Genomic DNA, 21480 nt, shown 5'->3' with positions numbered 1-21480 from the left:
ATGAATAAGTGAATTATTTTACTAGTCCTGACCTAAAATGACAGCCATGTTTTGTACAGTTTGATCATTTTATTATTATTATTATCAGAGAGTTATTCCAGGCATAGATGTGTGTGTGTGTGTGTGTGCGCGCGCACCATGAGTGGCTGATAGGACTCAGGTGTGCAGTTCCAAGGTCACGTGACCTAATAAAAAGGTTCCCAGGTGAGGATTGTTCAAGTCAGCAGGTCTCGGTGCAGGCAGAGTGTTTGTGTCCAGAGGCCCGCAGCAATGGCGCCTTTACTCCTCCTTCTCGTCCTATCGGGTGTGACCTCCGCGCTGGCTAGCCTTGACCTTCTCTTCTCCAAAAAGAATCTGTTGGATTATCACCATAAAGAGCCCGAACGGGTTCCGGCGGACCAGCGGCGGCCCCTCAACACGGTGCGGGTGACCTGCCATCCGGACTCCTTGGAGATCCTGATTCAAGCCGACCTGTTTGGCGCGGGGATGCCGGTCCGCAGTTCCGAGGTGCGCCTCGGAACTGCGGCGCGTGAAAACGCCCGTTGCGGCGCCACGCCGTCCTCCGATCAGGAGTACAAAATAGTGGTTGGGCTTCTGGACTGTGGCACCAAATATTGGGTAAGCTCCGTACGTATTGGGTCAGTGCTTCTGAAAGGATTCCAATTTGTCTGACCAGTGTTGTGTCCACAGATGACTGACGTGTCTCTGGTCTACACCAACCTGCTCATCTACACTCCGGCACCCTCGCCCGACGGCCTGATCCGAATGGACGGGGCGGTCGTTCCAATCGAGTGCCACTACGCCAGGTAAGGAAGCGTGTGCGCGTGATGTGTTGCTGTGAAGCGATTGAAATGTCGTGTCGGTGTTTAGGCGCTACAGTCTGTCCAGTTCTTCCATCATGCCCACCTGGATCCCCTTCATGGCCACACAAGCTGCAGTGGAAACTCTGGACTTTAAACTCCGAATCATGACAAGTACGCAAATGTCACGGCTTCCCTTTTGATAGCCTCCTCAAACGTCTTTCTTTTATTTTGGTCAGACGATTGGCAGTACGAGAGGAGCGCCAATGTGTACTACCTGGGCGAGCCAATTTTCCTGGAGGCCTCGGTCCGCCGGGGCCATCACGTGGGCCTGCGAGTGTTCCTGAGCAGCTGCGTGGCCACGCTGCAGCCAAACATCCACTCTGTGCCCAGATATGTTTTCATTGAAGACGGGTGAGAAATCCAAATGACAATTCTGTTGACCTTATTTAGTCCGCTATCTAAACGACAAGTTGCATTGAACAGGTGCTTGTTGGATTCCAAGCTTCAGTCTTCCAAAGCTCGCTTCTTGGCGAGGACACAAGATGATAAGCTGCAATTGGTGATTGATGCCTTCAGGTTCCACGACGAAGACCGAGGAGAGGTGAGCCCTTGCCTGGTTTTGAACTGCGCCTCTGCAGGCTGTAAAATGGCCGCCCGCCACTTGTCTTCTACAGCTTTACATCACGTGCCTCCTGAACGCGGTGCCCGTCCACGATACGGAAGCGCCCAACAAAGCGTGTACTTTTGTCAACGGGAGGCAAGTGTTTGCTTCCATTTTGCACATTGTAAAGCGACAATATTTTCAAGAAGCACTTCATCCTCGTCTATTTGTTTTTCAGGTGGCGTTCGGTTGACGGCAACGACTACCTGTGCGGCTATTGCCAAAGTCAAAACAAAGTTGGCAATGCTCACAGTCAGCCTGCCAAGTTTGGCCCTCGTGGTTTCGGCAAGCCAGCGAAACCACAGGCTCAATTAAAGAGCAAACTTCCTGCCAGTGGTAAGTTTCAACGTCTGTCTCACTTTGCAACCAACCGCAATTACATTTTTATTTATTTATTTTTTCTTTCTTCTACCAGGGTGGGAGCATCAGGCCAAAGTTGGTCCTGTGTTGGTTCTGCCCAAGCAGAAAAGTTGGACTATTCCTGAAGAGGAGCTGCCGCCAGTGCTTCAAAAGATTAAGAGGCCTGCTCTGTACGGCAGCCATTGGCTGAGCGGCCTCAAGCGTTTGAAAGGTGAGTGCCGCTCTCCAGAAGGAACTTGTATCTCTGCTCAAGCTGCACGTCCTGCTTTAGAACCAGAGAAGGGGATCATTCCTGGCCTGTTCACTGAAGACCTGCACCAGGATGACCTCACCTCTGACGAAAACGTCCACTTTGTTGACGGCGCGAGTGAAAAAGACCTGAAAGGTACAAGAGATGCTTTAAAATGGGGGAACTGGTTCTTAATCTCTTTTCTGGTGCAGATGAGGAGTATGACGCTGATGATGATGAAGAAAGTCAAGTCCCTGAGCCAGCACCCACCCTGCCAAGTGGACATGACGACTTGACTGCGCATCCTGAGGTGGATTTCACCGCTGTCTCCAACTTGACTGATGCCTCTGACAAATCTATGAAGGAGTCAAAGAGATAATAAAAGTTGCAATCAAACTTGATTTGTTTTGAATGGTGTCACAATTGATTTGGTCTGTGGGGCAGTTGTGCTTGAGCCCAATCAATTCTGCCGAGCAACACCAGCAGCACTAAATGCTTCCCAATTGTTAGTGCCTTCCTTTTTATACGTATCATGTTAACGCATTAGCATTGATTCTCTAATAGTAGAATGTAACACTGCTGAATCTGAAAGGAAGCATTTTGAGTTTCCTTCATTTGATCATGTGATGTCTGCTCACCTTCGGTCACATGACTGAAGTTGGGAAACCCCGTTGGTAAACATTAACCTCTACATGATCGAGTGTGAGGAAATTAGGGCGTTGCCATCGAGCTATGAGCCCTGCCAAGTGACTAGTTTTGTTTTTTACATTTTTAGAATTGCCCATAGATGCTACAAGATGGCATTCAGGGAAGCTCCTCAATAGAGGTGGGCTCCGCCCCAAACTGGCCTCCAGCCAATCAAGTGCCAACAAATCAATTGATAATTGCTTACAGCTGCCTATGTCAGGTGACCTTAGTAGTAATTGGACTGGCACGCTGGTTCCGCTAACAGGAGAACGCCGAATGTTTGCCTCTGTTGGTCGGCACGCATTAGCAGCAAACGCAATGCCGGCGTCCTTCTTCTGTCTCTCGCTGCTCCTGTCGTCTTGCGTGGCCATTCGAACTTTAAAGGAGGGACCCATGATTGACCAAGACGGGAGGGAGTACAAGTCCCCCGTGGTTGTGGTCGATACTGACAAAAGCAGCGAAAGCCCATCCAACCCGTTGCCTCCCGTGCTGGTGACGTGCACGCCGTCGTCAATGATCATCCAGGTGAAGACTGACACGTACGGACCGACCGTATCTCCGGAGGAGCTTTTCCTGGGCGAGGAGTATTTGGGCCTCGGACAGTGCCGGGCTTTTGCTGTTAGTGACTCTGAGCTGGTTATCAAGGCTGGACTCCAGCAATGTGGCACCCAGCTAAGAGTAAGTATCTCACACGCATACCGAGGGCCAGATAAAAGGTGTCCTTCAGTTTTTTTTATTTCTACCAGTTGAATGTTGGCAGTCACATGTGGCTTGAGGCGTTCTATTTACAGGACTGCAGTTTATTTTCACAATGGCCCCTGTGGTGTGAGAACATCCTGTTTTTTTGACTAAACTGACACTTTTGCCTCTACGCCATTGGAACCGAGCCTATGTGCCCCAAAAATCTTTCCCATCAAACCTTTTCCATCTGCAGATATCTGAAGACTCCTTGATCTACTCAAACCAGCTGACCTTTTCACCTGCTCCCTATCACCGCGACGTCACAAGGAAGAGCCAAAGTGTCGTTCCCGTGTCTTGTCGCTACAAAAGGTAACCATAGCGACTCTCCTACATATTGCAGTGTACGCTTCAATGAACACTAGTGTTAGAGTTGTGCACACTCCAGGATCAACCTCATCTATCAAGCCTAACATACAGGACTAATTCTTGTCCAAATCTGCATTTCTGCTCAAAGTAGCAGAAATGTATTCAAATCCGTCTTCTATTGTAAGCGTGTATTCTGTTTGTACAGGACACACATTGTGAGCAGTCCTCCTCGGGCGCCCCTTCAGATTCTCGCGACATCTCGCAAGAGCCCGTCAGCAAGCTCGGACTTCTCCTTGAAGCTGATGTCTGGTGAGAGCAGCGGCAGCTACAGCTACGTTTGTGTTTACTTTGCATGTTCAGCTTTGTGTCTTTGGTAGATGACTGGACAAGACTGAGGCTGTCCAATGTCTTCTACTTGGGAGACATGCTCAACATGGAGGCGTCCTACGCCAATCCCGCTCCGGAGCCTAGACGGCTCTTTATTGACAGCTGCGTGGCAACGCTGAGCCCAGAGGCATCATCCGTGCCGCGATACTTCCTCATTGAGAACAACGGGTAAGATGCAAAGTCTCAAGGAGGTCCACTGATGTCCAAGTGGTCTCTCTCCTGTTCTCTCTCAGGTGTCTCGCAGACTCAAAACAGCCAGGATCAAGAGCACGCTTCCTGTCCAGGAGCAGGGCGGATGTTCTGCGGCTGCAGCTGGATGCTTTCCTCTTTAACCGAGATGAAAGAAACACTGTGAGTTGCTTCAACCCAAATGTCACCATAGACCTTTGCAACATTTTTTTCCTTTTTTCAGCTTTTTCTAACATGCCGGCTGAAAGTCACCTCTGATATGTGGAGGAGCAGCCCTGTCAACAAGGCTTGCACTTATATGAACACAAGGTAAGCGCCCTGAGCGTGTTTGTGTGAATGTGCTCAAAGTCCTTTCTCCATCAGATGGGAAAATGTTGACGGGAGCCCCGACGTATGCCGTTGCTGCCATGACACCTGCAGACAATATTCCCACAAGCATCTCAAACTTGATGGTAAAATGCAAAGAAAGCCTCTGTAGCCAAGAAATGTATTGACACCAGTTCCTTCTTTTGCAGGTACCAAGGTGTGTGACGTTATCAGTCTTGGCCCACTTGTGATTCTGCCCAAAAAGTAGGCAAGCAACAAGGTTGTCAATAAAATGGTTCTTTTCACAAAGATCTGTTTGCTTTCGTCGTCCGTCACTATTCCAAAAGCATGCATGTTGGGTGAAGACAGCCTTTGCTTCCCTGCAAATTGCATAGAGACCAAAGTGAATCTGCAACGTTGCAAACCACCTCATCGTCTTTCAGGCGCTGCGCTGCGCTACGCTATCGCCATCTTCCGGTCAGTCTGTGAAATGAAGAGGAGCCGTCATGTGACCAATGGGCAACTCTTTCTTACTTACTTCAAGGCCACTTTTCAAACTACACTGTGTCCTTGCATCCTGTTTCCAATCGCAGCTTGCGGCTGCAACTTCTTGACTCACTGCACGCGTTCTGCTCCATGGAAGAAAAAGCACCATGCAGTCCCTGCAGGTAGATGACGTGGAGCCTGCATTCTTCCAAATTGGACATCAGCTTTTGCGTTCCTTGATTGACGCAGGTGAGTGACAAGGCACCTTTGCTTATGTTGTATATGATATTGTAGTGCAAAGTTACCAATACCTCACTAGAGATTGAATTGCACATTTCAAATCGTTTCTTTATTCAACTCAGTGACTCTGTCATATACTACCTCTATTGATACCAAGTTATGATCATTACTGTATTTTTCCTCGTAGACTGCAGCTATTGCTTCAAAAATGTTTACTCCATCCACCGATGTACACTTTGAAATGACAATTCATATAAGAAAAGACAAAAGTGCCGTATCGAGTGAAAACCGGTACATCAAAATACTCATAATAAACGGTACAGCAGAATCCATTCTCTTTAAATGTGCATTCAGTCATGTGTATGGAGATAGTTAATATCACATGTTCTTATTTGTATACAGTCGGTTGAATGAGGGGAAAAAAAGAAAAGGGATTCAGCAGATATTACTCATGAAATCTTGGCAACCTCATTCAGCATTAAAAACACCCAATACTGTTCATTTGTATGTATAAAAGAGGGGATAGAAACAACCAATCATTTCCACCAGTTCCAGCCATTGCAATGCCATCAAATTGAAAATGTCAACAATTAGTCGAAAGTCATCACACCGAATATCATCAAGTATTGAGTATTTCGGCCGCTGTTGGCATGAAGTGCTGTTCGTATCCCGAGGCGTCTTGTTCCTCTTCTGATGAACTGCCAGCATCATCCGCTCCGCTCAAATCCTTTGCCGCCTCCTCCGCCGAGTCAAGCATTTTGCTGTACTGCTCTTTGCCGCATTGTCTTTGCCTTGTACATCCTGCTGGTTTGGTGTGCTCTTCAGGGAGGCACTTGTGTTCACATACAGGTGGCTGGGTGACCACTATCTCTAAGGTAGACATGGTAGGATGTGCTTCATAGACGGGGGCGCTGATCCAAGCCAAGGCCTCATTGGCCTGCTTGGCCTGCAGTCACACAGTTGGTTAAGACGTTTTGTGTTCTAGCCTTTGCTGTGATAGAATTCAACTCACCTGATACTGGAGCATTTGGAAGATGGTGCTATTGTACGGATCTGGTACGTTCTCGTTTATACACAGACACGTCTTGCTTGATCCTTTATGCAAACTGTCATACAAGCATGTTATGTTAATGACGTTGACACGGGAACAAGCATTAGCCTCGGACAAAACGAAGTGAGCTCACCTGTACGAAGCAAGACAGCATATTATGACCAAGAGACAGAGCAGGGGGGCAAATATGTGTGCTGACAAATAGAAAGAAGGGGTTGGATGATGAGAAATATATAGATATATATCAGAAGGCTCATTGTGAGAGAATGGTTACATTTTGATTGCAACACAAGATGCTCAGGTTGCTTTGTGATGAAACTGGTGGTGACGTTGGCTCCTGGCCCAGCTTCAGTCACAGCCTTGATCCACACTTGACACTCCTGATTGGGCTTGAGATCGGCCAGCTCAAACGTCTTATTTTCTCTCCGGTCGGAAGCGCTCACGTTGTACACGGCTGTAAAGCAAAGTAGATTGCTTGAAATCAGGTCAAGGATCATTTGATTTCAAAGATTGCACCTTTACACTTTACCCATTTGTCCGTGAACGCCAATTTGGTAATAGAGGATCCGCCCGTTCCGCTCCGTCAGCACTGCAGGCTCCCAAAACAGCGTGGCGTGCGTCGCAGCAATGGAAATGACTTTAAACGAACGCACTTTGGCGGGAACTGAAAAGAGACAATTAATCGTGACTATTTTTTAGGAGGGGAATAATAACGGAATGTACGGATGGATACCTACTTCCGTGAGAAGAATATCCAATCGCAGATGAAATAAGACGGCTTTCTTGATTGCTCGTAACAGCCATCAGTGACACCTGGTAGGCTCTGTATTTTTCAAAATGACCTGTAAAGGGGAAACGCAGTCAAAGGCCGTGATGAAAATCCAAATGTTGACTTTTTCAACTATGTAGATATGACATGAGCGTCAAAAGTAGAAACCAACCTGTAAATGTAAGGGTCGTACAGCTTTTATTGACTCTGATCCAATCAAATCCTTTGCCCAGAGGACTTCCTGCTTGTTTGTATTGCACCACATATTCCTTAAATGATTTGGCATCAGGGAGATGAGATGGAAGATCCCACGAGACGGTGAGGTTCGCCGTATTCATCCTGACATCGATAGGGTGCTCGCTTGTCACTTTGCCCCCCCCCCCCCCCCCCAAAAAAAAAAATAAAATAAATAAATAAATAAATCAATAAATAAATCCTCCTCAGAGAAGAGCATTAGCTACAGCAAACATTTTTGGACAATCTGGTCAAGTGATACCTGGCGTTGTTGGAATTGTGATGTAAGCGGGCAGAGTAGCACCATGGGCGTTGTAGGCTGATATAGCGGCCGACGCTATGTTCTTTAGAGAGGAGTCGAGATGGCAATGCGGCCCGTCGCACAGCGAGCAGTCCCTCGGCTCAGCGTCGGAAATATTCATTCGTACAGTGGTGCCGTGTTTGGAGAACAGCTTGACTTCGTAGCCCAGAATGTGGCCACAAGCCTGCACAAGCTTCTAGGTAGGGGAGGGATGGGGGGGATAATGTCGCATGAGGCAAGACATATGACTACGTATGTTGAATTATATTTTCTGTCGCGTAAGAACACACCTATAATTATTACAATTACTAAATTCTGTGTTGCCTACCTTCCAGGTCATAGCGCAGTCCAAATTTGTGGCAGGCACGCCGCAGTCCTTCCATACATCTACCTGTCCAGTGGGGGCTAAAAGAAACCCAGGTGTGCTCCAACCATTAGACTAGTGAATTTTTGGAAATGGTGACTTTGAAAGCACCTCCCTCAAAGGTAGGCTTACCTGTTTCAAGGCAGATTCTGTGAATTGCACTCCAGTCACTGCTCAAGCCCGGGACACAGGAACAGCGAACCTGAGTTTCATACACGATACCAGGCTCCACCAGGCCGTCAAAGTCGTAGCTGCCTTGCGGTCCGACGTCTTCCTGCACCAGAAGTAATACGCAGATATTTCCATTTGCACCTAACCCCTGAAAATCTACTATTTAGAAAATCCATGAGGATTTGCCGCCATTGAGAGTCACACCTCATGCCAGCGTTTTTCTGCTTGAGTCCGAAATTGCACATGACACCCTCGCAAAGAGAGGTGCGGCTCATCGCAGACGGAACTCCAGGATATTTCCAAAGGATCTTGGGGGCTGGATGAAATTACAGGAGGCGACGGCTTCACTAAAGGCAGAGAGAAGACGGAAAAATGTCAACTAAAAAGAAATACTGTCATTATTTAGGCAGTAGGTATATTTCCAGGACTCACTAATGTATCCTGTGTTGAAAACAGCCACTTGAGATTTGGCCGAACCGTGTTTGTTCTGAGCCTTCACCCAAACGTGAAGTTCACTGTTCATGGAAAAGTTTTCCCGGCCGATCATCCCGCTCAAACTGGCCCCAGTATCCACAAATTCCTCTCTGGAGAGGATATTTGGGGTTACTGTTTCCACCTCTGTCATGCACTGGTCAGCAGCGTCATGTTGCTCTTACCTGCCGTGTGCTGTTTTCCAGTGGAGACTGGACTTTGTCAGAGGATCAATTCTGTGATTCCAACGACAGTAAATATCAACCCCGCAGCTGTCATGACATGGAATGTGGCACTTGGGTTTGGAAGGGGGCTCTGGAGGACCTAATGAACCTAAAAGAGTAAGTTAAAAAAAAAAAAAAAAAAGTCGCAATGCAGCAGAAAATAGAGCTCTGCCGGGCACTAACAGGAAATGAGCAGACGGTAAATGATTCTTTTCACAGCACATTTGTCTCAATACGAGCTACAAGCTTAAGTGTGTGTGTGTGTGTGTCGCAAAAGAGCCTACCTGCAGCAGCAAAAGAAATGGCCATGTTGACTATTAAGATTGAGAAAGCCATTACATTTGGATCAAGCCCTCATCTGCCTGTCAAAATAAACACATTGATACTCTGCTGTTACTCATCAAATAGTAAATATCTAATAGTTGTGTCAACAAGAATTTTGCTGACTGAAACAGTGTTTTTTGTCTATGTCAAAAGGAGGTATTCTGTCAGCCAGAAGTTTCACTGACTTGGCAGGCCTTGGGCAGATCCGGTATGTGCTGTCACAACTTGAGAAGGCACAGGTAAGTAAGTGTATTGTGTTGAAATATATTTACAAGCATGCAAATCAGACAAATCAGTTGATATTGATTATGCCTCGATTAACACACAGCACAATTAGTTGCTGGACAAAAATCCAAATAGTAATCAAATGCTTCTTTTAACTTTTTCAATGTAGTATTCGATTGTCGCAAAGAGACTCGTTGACACCATAGCAAGTGGTTAAGCACACTGTTACACAACTCAAGGTGGAATGTGACAATTACAGCATCGTGGTGGTTATACTTGTTATTTTCTCTAAGTTAATCATCATTTCTATCTGAATACTAAACAGAGAATGTGCATACTAAGCACAACATTTTCTCATTTCCTTTTCCAAAGTTTGATTAGTGTACTTCCAGTTCTTTATTTAAGCAAGTCTCGACCAGATTGACGACTGGCAGAGCGGAGTTTACAGGCCCAAAGCAACTTAGTGTCCCTGAAATGGGACATTTTATTGATCTTTTTACACAGCACGTGTCGAAAAGGTAACATTTCGTTATTCCCCCGATGACATCACTTTAGATTTCCGTTTACCGGAATCGAAAACCCAAACTTGCTGGGTGGAGACGTTCAGTGACTATACTTTGGAAGTTTCAGTCTAAAATAAGCAGATAAGTAGGATGTATATAGTAGCGTCGTACCTCATCTCCGATGAGAGCCCTGATGGGCGTGAGCTCGCTTTCCGTCAAGCGTATGTATGTTGGTCGTCGCGATGTCTCTCTCTCTCACGCGTTGAGCGGAAACAATGCACCAATGGACCGCCCTCGAGCCAGCAGATTGATGACGTAACCACCACGTGATATACTTGTATACGGAAGTCAGTGCCTTCACGTTCCGAAGCGTTTATAGTCGACGACCCTTCAAGGATAAATGTTTTCCAACGCAAATATTTGGCGCTATAACGACCCCATTCTGTTACAATTGGTCCATTCGTCTGACAAATGAAAACAGCTCAGTTTTGATACAATATAACCAAACGTTCATGAGGAAAAAATGAGTGCATACATAGGTGTGTGTTTAATTTCAAGAATATACAACAACATAAGTGTATGCAAATCAGCAAAGGGAACTGATTTCACTCTTGCTGCAGCCCCACTTGCAGCACGCGTTGGAAAGACCCAAAACCACTTCCCGGCCCTTGCGATCCGCCTTCCTCAGGGCTTCGAGAATCTCTTCGGTGATAAAAGAACGAGTTGGACGGCTGAAGATTCCGTCTTGGTTTTCATTTGATGTGAAATCAAGAGCTCTGTTTCTGTGGAGTATAGTCTCCATCACAGGATTGTGACTCAATTCCTCCGAAGACTCTTGATGGGAGTCGAATAGGTCTTCTGCTGCAGTAAAGAGCAAAAGATGAGTTTGGAAGGAATTCGACAAGTGCCATCCATGTCACTACAATTGGAAATGACACAATTCCTTTCCATAACAGACAAGGATACCGTCTCACCTGAAGTTCTGAGCGAGCGTCTCCATCGTGAGCCGCCACAAGTGAAGATGACCGATCGGATGAACTCCCGACCGCAGAGCTTGACGCCGTAAATTGGATGGTCCATAGGCTGAACTTCATTTGCAAGCAGACATAGCGCCAGAAGCACAACTTTCCACATAGTACCCTAAGGAAATCAAAGCAGAGAGGGCCAATTACTTCTGTTGTGCCGCAATTAGGTTCCTGTGTCCCTCCCTGTCTGCAACGGCTTTGACTATGCCACTGACCCAAGCGGGCTTTATAAAGCTCTCTGAAGTAAGGCGGACATGCATATTGCGCATGCAGGATCCCCTGACAGATTTGAAATGGAGATACAGTCCGAGACCTTTATGAAGAATAAAAAGCGGACCAAAGGTCAGAGGCACCTGAAGCGCTTTAGTCACTTTTGTTGTCATTTGTGGAACTTTTATTGTCCCCCGAGTTAATAGCGTATAGCAAGCTATCATCCGGAATTGTCGGTATATGGAAAGAATCACGATGATCACGTACGTCTAAAAGTCAAATGATTTGAACAGCATAATAGCTCAAATATGAATGTTTTGAATTCATATAATTTCACATTCATAAAGTGCTCTTGTGTTGAATTTCATGATACTGTGACCTAATATTGTGGTAGGTGAGTGGATATGGCCCTCTCACTTAATACTTGAATCTAGATCCTTTTAGGGTTTAGTTATTCAAATTCAGATTCAAAATTCTTCAGATGTTAACCTACGTAACCACAAATAAATATCACTGTTAAAGGTGTATGTTCACCAACGTCACTATAATAATAAAGTGCATTAAACCAAAATCACAATTGCCTTTGTATGGTATTATCCTGCCACGTTATACCAATTTGTACGACTTCCTGCCATTTCTTTAACACAAAGGTGAGCAGAGAGACCAGAGTCATTACCCGTGACATTTTCAAAGTCCGATAACATGCAACTCTAGTTATGAGTCACGCGAAAATGAAACACATTTTATCTGTCAAAGGTCATTCATTTGGAAAATTACAAAAGTGTGATGAATTTGTAATTAATATGACAATGGCGAGTAAATGGCATTTTAATAATGACATTCATTTGAAAAAACTCCTAAATGTCACCTGCAGTTAATGCCTTCATATCTGTGCATTAATATAACCAACTAAATAGGCAGGTGTTCCTGCACCCATCCATTTTCTATACTGCTTGTCATCGCTGGGGTTGCAGGTGAGCTGAGGTCCAAGCCAGATGAGGCAGGCCGCATTCTGGACTGGCTGCCAATCAATTGCATGACACAAACAATCACTCGCACCTCTGGACAACTTGGTGTGTAAGTAACAACTGAAGTTGCCAAATATCATTTGTCTAAATGTCATCTTTTAACGTAATAAGTTTCATGTTCAAAAGTTTCACATTTTAAGCGATAGGTTCATGGAAATGAGCAAATATGCTAAACATATTGTTTTCCTTGATGTCATTCCAAGACTATTTATCCAGTCATGGCAGTCAAAGGGTCTTCTTTTTTGTTTGCTTATTTTTTTGCTCCAAGGATATTTAAAAAAAAAAAAAAAAGATGAATCATATGCAATGAAGCTAAATATATTTTACAAACATTTACATCACTTGCATCTGCTGGGGACGGTCAGAAAACTGGGCGTGTTGGGCTTTGTCGGAAAAATGTCTTCTTACTGTCACTTTAAGAACATTTGGTCGTAGTCGGCCAATCAGAAGGCACGCAGGGGGGGGAGGAACGGGAACGGGAGCGGGGTGGGTAGCAACAGTTGCCCTGGTGAGGACGAAGCGCCATAGCCACGGTAGCCCTGGCGACAAGAACCCGGCAACGAGAATCAACAACAACAACGACTGAATCGGCTCTAAATTTAAAAGGAGAGCTTTTAACGCCGGGAAATACACACGTGGAATCACAGGTGAAGCCCGTGGCACACATGGAATATTTGGCGTCCATTATGCAGCGAGCTTCTTTTTTTTTTTTTAACCCTTGTTTCTGTCAGGCAGCTGGATTCTAATATTACTCTGCAAACTAACCGTAATGGCGATTATGTATCGCGTGGCTTCCCGGAGTGTGGCCATTTGCGCCCACTCGTCTTTTGACTTGTCAGTCTGCCTGCAGTGACGACGCAGCCACGGATGCTGCGGGCCGTTGTTATGGCGATGTCAAAAGCGAAAGGTAACAGTTACAAAATGGCGGTTGTTGAGGCGCTCGGGTGCGCTGTTGGGGGAATTCGAGGCGTCAGTAGAGTCACGCCACACCTGGCTCCAGTCGTTTCACGGCGTTCCAGATCGACTTTCTAGTTATATTCGCCCCTTTTCCCACAACGCGGATTCAACAGCGTCGCTACACAAAAGCGTCAGATACACAAAGAAATGCCCATTCAGGATTCGAAGAACGTGCGAACAATAAATGCGATCGTGTTGAAATAGGGAAACGACCGTGCTGTCTTTGGTTTAGATACTCGTAGTAATCGAGAGAGGGAGCCAGCTAGGGCATGTGGCGGACATTGACGATTGAAGAGGCGTGGCAAGAGGGGAGCGTCTGCGTGGGTGTCACGTATTCTTCGTGAGAATCCAAACTACATGGGCTCATTTTTCTTTTCAGTAAAACATTTGATGGGACGAATGCTGTCGTTTGCCTTGCCGTTGTCAATACAAATCGATGATCAAACAGTGGCCTGTTTTGGAGTTTCAAACCACTTTTGGGCCGAGTCAGTCGTGTCCGTGTTTTCTAACTCTTAATTGAGCCAAGGAGGAAGATACTTGAGATTAAAGAATATACCTTGGCACACCTCCAAACAAAAATGTCACAAAAAGTAGATTTCCAGTGAAATAGCCAGGATCTTGACTCACTTTACACATACATTTTCTTAAGCAAAGCTCCTATCCTGTCTCAAAATGTTTGAATTTGTTTGTTTCCTATACCAGAGCAACGTATCATATTTATTTTGCTACCTTGTACCACAGTCAGTCAAGAGGCTGTGTGATCACATTACAGGTAATAAGACACTAATGCTCCATCTCACTTGTGGCTTCCACATTAGCAGTATCATTAACTGGCAAGCAGTTTTTCACAATCATCATTTCATCCAGGGAACAAATAGGAAAACTACTCCAACTGCCTGCCACTTTCATGTCAAATGCCTGATGTGAAGGGACTTGATGTGGAAAGGTAATATCATAATAGCCCCCATTGCCTGTGTTCCCTTTTGTATTTGGCAAATTGCATTCTAGACTAAATGACTATTATTGATTTTTTTTTTTTTTTTGATGCTACTCAAAGGAAAAGAGGCGTTGCGTTGAGCATACTTGGTCATGCAGAATTGAACCCCCAGCGGCCCGGCCCGTAAATATCTCTAAGATAATGGAACTTTCCTTTTCCTGCTTCCAGGGTGATCACCCAGCCAGTATAATGGCCACCACGGGCTATGTCGGCGAGATCCAGCCACCAGCTCCGCCACAAGGGACCGTTGTCACATCTGGACCTCCCGACGCCAACTCCGCCTCGGCAACCGCCCCCCAGTTCCTGGCTGAGATTCAGACCGCTGTGGTCACCCCCACCGTTGTCACCCCAACAGCCCAGAACGAACAAGCCGCTTCCAGCGGGAGTCAGAAGCCCAGTGGCGGCAGTCAAACCCAGGCCCCGGCTCCGACCCAGCCGGCGCAGACGCATTACGTAACCGCGGAAATCCAAGGCTCCCCCACGCAGTGTGGAAATGGCCAAAGTGCTCCTCAGTACATTGTTGTTACAGTGACAGGTAATGCGTCACAACCTTTAGCTCTGTCTGTCTGTCTGTCTGTCTGTCTGTCTGTCTGTCTGTCTGCCTGTCTGTCTGTCTGTCTGTCTGTCTGTCTGTCTGTCTGTCTGTCTGTCTGTCTGTCTGTCTGTCTGTCTGTCTGTCTGTCTGTCTGCCTGCCTGCCTGCCTGTCTGTCTGTCTGTCCGCCTGCCTGCCTGCGTTCAGCATAGGCCGAGACTCTTAGAGTATTGCGAATCAGCGAGCGGCCTAAAAAAACCAATGCAAAAACGGTACGGCTTGTCATTCGTCGAGCAGAGGGCTCCCTTCACTCGAGCGACAGCGTCTCCGACTCCAGCTCCCCTCCAGCTGTGGTGCAGACCGGAGTTCCCACGCAGGTCGTTCAGCAGGTCCAAACAGTCCAGCAGGTAAACAAAAGACTTTTTGCGTGTTGTCTCTTGCAAGCTCCTCATATCTTTGTTTGCGCAGAGGTCGGTGGTCCAGGCCACCTCGCAGATAGCCAAGACTGAGCCCGGCACACAGCTCAATGTCGCCAGTCTGCAACCAGTTCATATCAGCCCTGAGGTGAGGTCATCCGCAATGTGATTGACAATTGCAAATCAGCTGTGACAGTGAGGGGCTCGTTTGTATTGTGACTTATCAAGACATCCATCATCCACGCCACGGTGGTGGCACGTATGTAGCAGTGGAGTGACAAGATTAGTCAGAGAGCAGATTCTACAGAAGAAAGGCGTCGTGCAGTGTAGGACAGCCAGCGTATAGGCCTCAGAGGCAGCCCACTGCATCTAGATCCCAGTGGACAACATTCACAGTAAGCAGCCATTCATTCGTCTGGCTCGCCAGCTGCCTGCTGATACCAAGTAGGTCAGAGACAGCAGCGAGATAGCACTATTGGCTTTTGGTCCCCTTAGGATACGAATTACATGTTGTAATGCGTTTAAAGACAAACAAACAAACAAACAAACATCAGGCGGATATTTGCCGATTTGGCCGATTAGTAGTTGGTCGGGACTTTTGAACTGTTTGTTCATTTGTGTTTGTGTAGGTTCAACAGCAGCTTGCACCGGTACAGGTGCAACATGTCTACACCAACCAGGTGCAGTATGTGGAAGGAGGAGACGCCAACTACACCACCAGCACTATGTTAGAATCGCTTCCAAACTTTTGCCGCTTTCTCTCGTCGCGGGGCTAACATTCGTTCGACTCTCCCATCCAGTCGTTCCGGCACCTTCCCTTACACCGACACGGCCCTGTACGCTCAGAGCGCTGCCGGCCAGTATTACGAAGGTCAGCCCACCCCGGGCTCTCAGGCCTCCACCCCCGGTACGCCTCTCACCGTCTCCGTGACCACCGGCACGACAGGAGCCGTGTCCATGTTTGTGGCTCAGCCCGGCGGTGCCACAGGGGGCGGGACCACGGTGGTACCCGCCGGCGGTACCGCAAACGGGTCAGGGGATGGGACAGGCGCTAATGGTGGCGCCGCCGCCGCCGCAGGAAGTTATGTGATCCAGGGCGGTTACATGTTGGGCAGCAGCGGCAGCAGCGGCAGCGGCAGCAGCAGCAGCGGCGGCTCGGCCGGCAACAGTCAGAGCTACTCCAACACCGCCCGCGCCTCCCCGGCCACTGTGAGTATAACGGAGGGCGAGGAGAGTAGCGTGCCGTCGGCAGACAAGAAGGTATGCGGAGGCTCCGAGCCAAGGAATTTCTTTTCATTCTGTTTTCATCCGCCGCGCCACCCGACGTGGGCAAGTGGGAAGCACAATTAAAAATGAGAATTGGAATAGCAGCGGGTGCCAAACAACCCGTTTGAGGCTCTTGAAGCCGAACCGTATTTTTAACTGTGATTTCCATTTGGAAGAAAGCCAAATCATGACCTCATTGCTTTCACACCATTGCAGTGCATGCGCTAGCGGAAAGGGGCGCCTTTCATTTGCCTGAAATGCCCCGAAACTATATTTGCCATTCCCAATCATACACAATTCCATTTAATAACGGTGAGCAACTTTGGTCTGGCAGACATTCCATCAGTATTCCAGGTCATGAATTCATTGCATACCAATGTTGTAAGCCACGGCACGCACGCACGCACGCACACCCGCACACAAAAGTATTTGTGTTTTCATTTCCAAACTTAAAGTGTTTTCTGTCTCTATATCGAATCGGAAATACGTGTCTATATTGGAAAAGCGTGTGTGTGCGCTACTCACTAAAAGCAGGGGATGTTGGGCCATTTCAGAATGATCCTTTGGATCCAAATCCACCCAACTTTTTTGTGACTAGTGTTTGTTGATGTTCTGACGGCTTTGCTCACTGCATCAGCCTCTTGCATTTGTTCCCCCCCCCCCCCCCCCCCCGCCCGCCCGCCCGCCTGCCTGCCTGCCGGTCAGGTACAGTGGTTGCTGGACAACTACGAAACTGCCGAAGGAGTCAGTCTGCCACGCTCGACCCTCTACTGCCACTATCTGCTGCATTGCCAGGAGCAGAAGCTCGAGCCGGTTAACGCCGCCTCTTTCGGGAAACTCATCCGATCTGTTTTCATGGGACTACGGACACGACGCCTGGGCACGCGGTAAGACTGCGTAAAGAGCTTTCTATTTTCCAAGGCAGACTAGAATTGTGACTTTTTCTTTTTCTGGACAGGGGCAATTCTAAATACCACTACTATGGTCTAAGAATCAAGGCAGGCTCTTCTCTTCTCCGCCTAATGGAAGATCAGCAGCATCTGGCTATGAGGCAGCAGCCCTTCTCTCAAAAACAGAGGTACACACATTGTTTGTTTTGTTTGGGTCATTATGATTGTGCCTGTATTGTCTCGCTTTCTTCTGGTCCAATCAGGTTGAAGCCTGTGCATAAAGTGGAGGGAATGACCAATGGGACAGCTTCAGGGGCTGGACAGCAGCAACTTCAGCAGCAGGCTTCTGGACAGGTGGACATCAGCACTCAGGTTCAGCAGTACCAGCAGTTCCTTGGTTAGTTGGTTATTTTCTTTGGCCTCCCTCCCTCCCTCCCTCAGTCCCTTTCTCCAATTGAGTTTTCCTTTGGTCAGACGCAAGCAGAACACTTCCCGAGTTCCCAGATATCGACCTCCAGGGGAAGTCCCTGCCCGAGGGTATTGAACTGGATCACATAAAGAGCTTTCAGCTGCTCTACAGAGAACACTGTGAGGTAATGAAGTGAGACCAATCGGCCTAGCTGGTCCCAACACATGAAATGATTTCATAACTTTGTGGTCAAGACATGATCAAATCTTAGCTAAGATGCGCTCTGATTTTCTCTCTCTCCTATCAGGCCATACTGGACGTGATGGTCAATCTTCAATTTACCCTAGTGGAGACCCTTTGGAAAAGCTTCTGGAGGTTCAGTCAGAGTCAAGCTGGAGATGGCACACTGGCTGTGTGAGTGGTTCACATTTCTCCTAAAATGATGCCCGTTTTTCACTAGGCCATCGGAACCTGACCGATGTTTGGAAATGCTTTCTCTCCAACAAATGGACAAATAGAAATATAGTAAAGAAAGCTCCGTCCGTCCGTGTGTTCCCAGTCACGATGAATCGGAAAAACGTCTGCCCAAGTCCTGCCTGGTGCTGCTGTGCAAGTATGACCCGGTGCTGCGCTGGAGCCGAGACTGTGACAACAGCCTCTATCAGGGCCTGGTGGAGATCCTCATCCCTGATGTCCTCAGGCCAATTCCCAGTAAGAAATGTCAAAAGAAGGAATCTCACACATTTAAGAACATCTGGTTGTCGTCTTTACGTTTGGCATTTCCCTTCTGCCCTCAGGTGCCTTAACTCAAGCCATCCGGAACTTTGCCAAAAGCCTGGAAAGCTGGCTGACCAACGCCACGATGAACATTCCCGAGGAAATGGTCCGCATCAAGGTACGTGACTGCTCAAATTGAAACGTGGCTTCTTATGACAGCATCGCTCACGTCACTTTTCTTGCGGTGCCAGGTGACGTCAGCCAATGCGTTTGCCCAGACCCTGCGTCGCTACACCAGTCTGAACCACCTGGCCCAGGCGGCTCGCGCCGTCCTCCAAAACACAGCCCAGATCAACCAAATGCTCTCCGACCTCAACCGTGTCGACTTTGCCAACGTTCAGGTCGGCGTGCTTTCTTCACGCCGCCAGCGCGCGCTGGTCAAAGCCCGTACCGACGGCTGCTCGCCTTCTTCGTCCCGTGCAGGAGCAGGCTTCGTGGGTGTGCCGCTGCGAAGACCGCGTCGTGCAACGACTGGAGCAGGACTTTAAGTTGACCCTCCAGCAGCAGAATTCCTTGGAGCAGTGGGCTGCCTGGCTGGACGGCGTGGTTTCCCAGGTGTTAAAACCTCACCAACACAGCGCCGCCTTCCCTAAGGCGGCCAAGCTGTTCCTGCTCAAGTGGTCCTTTTACAGGTGCGCCCACCGGCCGGCTGGCCGCCGCGGCACAACCGACACGTGAGCATTTGCATGGGGGCTGAATTCATCCATCTCACCTGTTCTCCAGTTCCATGGTGATTCGGGACCTCACCCTGCGGAGCGCTGCCAGTTTTGGCTCCTTTCACCTGATTCGCCTTTTGTATGACGAGTACATGTACTACCTGATAGAGCATCGAGTAGCCCAGGCTAAAGGCGAGACCCCGATCGCCGTCATGGGAGAGGTAAGCATCCGCACACAAATCATCATCATATTTAGTACATCCTAACTTTCATGGTCTGCTTAGTTTGCCAGTTTAGGACGAGGTCTAAACATGCTGGATGGCGAGAAAGGTAATGGCGCTCATATACTACGGCAGCGAACATGTCAAACGTGCCCTAAGAAACTTTTTTTGCTCTCACGCTTCAGAAGAAGAAGAGGACGAGGAGGAGGAAAGCGATGAGGAAGGTCAGGAGCTGTCCTTGCCCTCAGACGCCGTGGTGTTGGGTGACGAATCTCTGGAGCCCCCCGCCAAGCTGGCCAGAACGGACCAGAGGGTCCTCTTCACCACAGGACCGCCTGACAACTAATCAACGTCAAGGAAGAACAAAAAGAAGACACGTGTAGATACAGCAGCTATTGTAAATGTTGTGAACAGTTTTGCTACAGTCTGTCCTGTTTACTTTGTCTCTTGCTGGTTAATGCACGCACGCACGCACGCACGCGCGCACGCGCACACACGCACACACATACACTTGTTTGATGCATTAAATTAACACGTAATGGATTGGAAGAAACAAATCCCTCGATACAAAAAAGATGCAGTGTGCATTTGACCTTCACTTGTGTAGATTTGTGTAGGCCATTTTTCCCCAGTCACTGCATCGACGGAACATTAGCTGTCTCCTGTTGGTGACAGTTTTAACTCCAAATGTCACTGCTCATGGAACAATCGTTGAACCCGCTGTGCTGTGCTGTGTGTATCTGCAAAGGTAACCTGAGGTCAAGCAGTGTGTAAAACTGGACCTTGAGCTCTTAATGTCTGCCATTTCTTTCTTTCTTTTTTTTTTTACAGGAAAGTCCAACGCGTGTGGATTATGAGGGTGTTTCTCTTAATTGTGTGTGACAGAGACAGTCCAGTGTGCTCTCAGTGTGTTTGTGTGAACAATGAGATCACGTCCAAGTGTCCGATTGTGTTTTTGTGAATCACGACACGGTTTTCACCTGCAGGCAATTTGGTCACTTCCTGTACTGCCTGTAAAGAGACATTTGTGCCTGTCACAGCTGCTGTACAGACAAAGGCACAGCTTTGGGGGAAGGACTCTGGTGTTGCTGCAAAAATCTCCAGTGTGTGTCATATGTTTCTTTCAAGTGCTTCATTCCTGTTTCATTTAAAAACATGATGTGCCGCTGGGAAATGTTCTCCTCTCGTTTCATGACGTTTTTATTTCTGTCTGTGCCAATCCGTTTCTGTTCGATCCTGGTTTGAAACGATTTTCCTGTGCCTGAGTAAGAACAGTGATGTATTCATTTTTTGAGTTTTATTGTCACTAAGTGAACCTGTTGTGCAGTGTAAGGTGCTGTGATGTCACACATTGTAGACAACCCTTGTGTGAATTTTTTTTTTCTACTTTCAGTCTGTCGCAAGTCATATCTGAAGACTTATCCACACGCAGGCTAAGACCGAGCCTCTTTGCACATATTGTCTTACCGTACATGGTCGAACGCAATTCTCTTGAGATGTTTTTCCATTGTGTTTTAAATTGCGAGGTGCAGATGTCACATTTTGACACCCCTGCCTCGCCTGCGGTTTCCGAGGGCGTTGCGACGGCGAGTCTGCTCTGTCCTCCGCCGCATTGATGCATTCCCGCCAACGGCTTTGTTTTGCTTCACAAACCCATCTTCGTAAACACTGTCAGTAACGATTGGTTAATTATGATATGCCACTGTTGGAGTCGCTTTGACTTTTTAGTCACCGCAATGTAGGCCGACTTGTTTTTAAGGGCTGTTTGAAGCCTCAAACCAGCGCGTCTATTATTTTTAGGGAGTCCAAATCGATATGCCGGCTGATTACATATCACACCATTCTTTGGATGAAAAAACGTCATTGTTGAGTAAAATGTTAAGAAGTCTTTTTTAAAGTGCATTGTTTCTTATAATAATACAAAGTCAGTAAACTAAAGCTGTTCAGTGGCAGTGTTTTATGGATTTGGTCTACTTTAAGTATGACTGTGCCTTTGGAGGTGGTAGAATGCAATTCAGATGTTTAATTTTAAATATATTAATTAAAGACTTTTTAAAATTGCA

General features: G+C 47.4%; 4 protein-coding genes and 1 long non-coding RNA gene across 13 annotated transcripts; 3 read left to right on the top strand and 2 right to left on the bottom strand.

Annotated features, from left to right (window-relative positions):
- Positions 1–205: 205 nt before the first annotated feature.
- Positions 206–4978, top strand: LOC125983585 (uncharacterized). The gene is made up of 18 exons (XM_068653441.1): positions 206–618; positions 691–806; positions 871–974; positions 1040–1214; positions 1287–1404; positions 1478–1560; positions 1643–1800; positions 1880–2035; positions 2096–2209; positions 2266–2430; positions 2841–3418; positions 3675–3790; positions 3993–4096; positions 4165–4342; positions 4408–4525; positions 4587–4672; positions 4727–4815; positions 4879–4978. Exons 1-18 carry the CDS (start codon positions 271–273, stop codon positions 4935–4937), a joined length of 2865 nt encoding a protein of 954 aa, XP_068509542.1. The 5' UTR covers positions 206–270; the 3' UTR covers positions 4938–4978.
- A 499-nt stretch (positions 4979–5477) lies between these two features.
- Positions 5478–10259, bottom strand: il12rb2l (interleukin 12 receptor, beta 2a, like). Of its 3 annotated transcripts, none has more exons than XM_049745281.2 (15): positions 10204–10259; positions 9265–9342; positions 8942–9089; positions 8718–8869; positions 8490–8632; positions 8247–8388; positions 8079–8155; positions 7712–7946; positions 7388–7582; positions 7184–7288; positions 6976–7110; positions 6721–6900; positions 6580–6640; positions 6408–6501; positions 5478–6341 (listed from the first exon to the last, which is right to left on the bottom strand). In XM_049745281.2, the coding sequence occupies exons 2-15, from the start codon at positions 9314–9316 to the stop codon at positions 6015–6017; spliced, it is 2046 nt and encodes a 681-aa protein (XP_049601238.1). In that variant the 5' UTR covers positions 9317–9342; positions 10204–10259; the 3' UTR covers positions 5478–6014. The 3 variants fall into 3 exon arrangements, with proteins under 3 accessions (XP_049601238.1, XP_049601237.1, XP_049601239.1); XM_049745280.1 differs by lacking the exon at positions 10204–10259 and adding an exon at positions 9428–9498; XM_049745282.1 differs by lacking the exon at positions 10204–10259 and adding an exon at positions 9428–9498 and having other exon boundaries at positions 7712–7943.
- Positions 9453–11838, top strand: LOC125983764 (uncharacterized). Its single transcript, XR_007486800.1, has 2 exons — positions 9453–9543; positions 10989–11838. It is a non-coding gene; the product is annotated as an uncharacterized lncRNA (long non-coding RNA).
- rln3a (relaxin 3a) lies at positions 10557–13207 on the bottom strand. Its single transcript, XM_049745307.1, has 3 exons — positions 13061–13207; positions 11007–11172; positions 10557–10893 (listed from the first exon to the last, which is right to left on the bottom strand). Exons 1-3 carry the CDS (start codon positions 13103–13105, stop codon positions 10619–10621), a joined length of 486 nt encoding a protein of 161 aa, XP_049601264.1. The 5' UTR covers positions 13106–13207; the 3' UTR covers positions 10557–10618.
- On the top strand, positions 12776–21480 carry rfx1a (regulatory factor X, 1a (influences HLA class II expression)). Of its 7 annotated transcripts, none has more exons than XM_049745279.2 (18): positions 12776–12942; positions 14418–14784; positions 15080–15189; positions 15251–15346; positions 15828–15925; positions 15999–16407; positions 17170–17351; positions 17423–17542; positions 17618–17751; positions 17829–17947; positions 18071–18177; positions 18323–18474; positions 18561–18658; positions 18732–18881; positions 18964–19172; positions 19264–19417; positions 19481–19526; positions 19603–21480. In XM_049745279.2, the coding sequence occupies exons 2-18, from the start codon at positions 14439–14441 to the stop codon at positions 19761–19763; spliced, it is 2691 nt and encodes an 896-aa protein (XP_049601236.1). In that variant the 5' UTR covers positions 12776–12942; positions 14418–14438; the 3' UTR covers positions 19764–21480. The 7 variants fall into 7 exon arrangements, with proteins under 7 accessions (XP_049601236.1, XP_049601234.1, XP_068509444.1 ...); XM_049745277.2 differs by having other exon boundaries at positions 15999–16458; XM_068653343.1 differs by having other exon boundaries at positions 15077–15189; positions 17176–17351.

Source organism: Syngnathus scovelli, chromosome 16 (genome assembly GCF_024217435.2).
Source record: "Syngnathus scovelli strain Florida chromosome 16, RoL_Ssco_1.2, whole genome shotgun sequence".
Classification (NCBI taxonomy): domain Eukaryota; kingdom Metazoa; phylum Chordata; class Actinopteri; order Syngnathiformes; family Syngnathidae; genus Syngnathus; species Syngnathus scovelli.
Note: the sequence above shows the minus strand (reverse complement) of the source record. Positions and strands in the feature narration are given on the sequence as shown.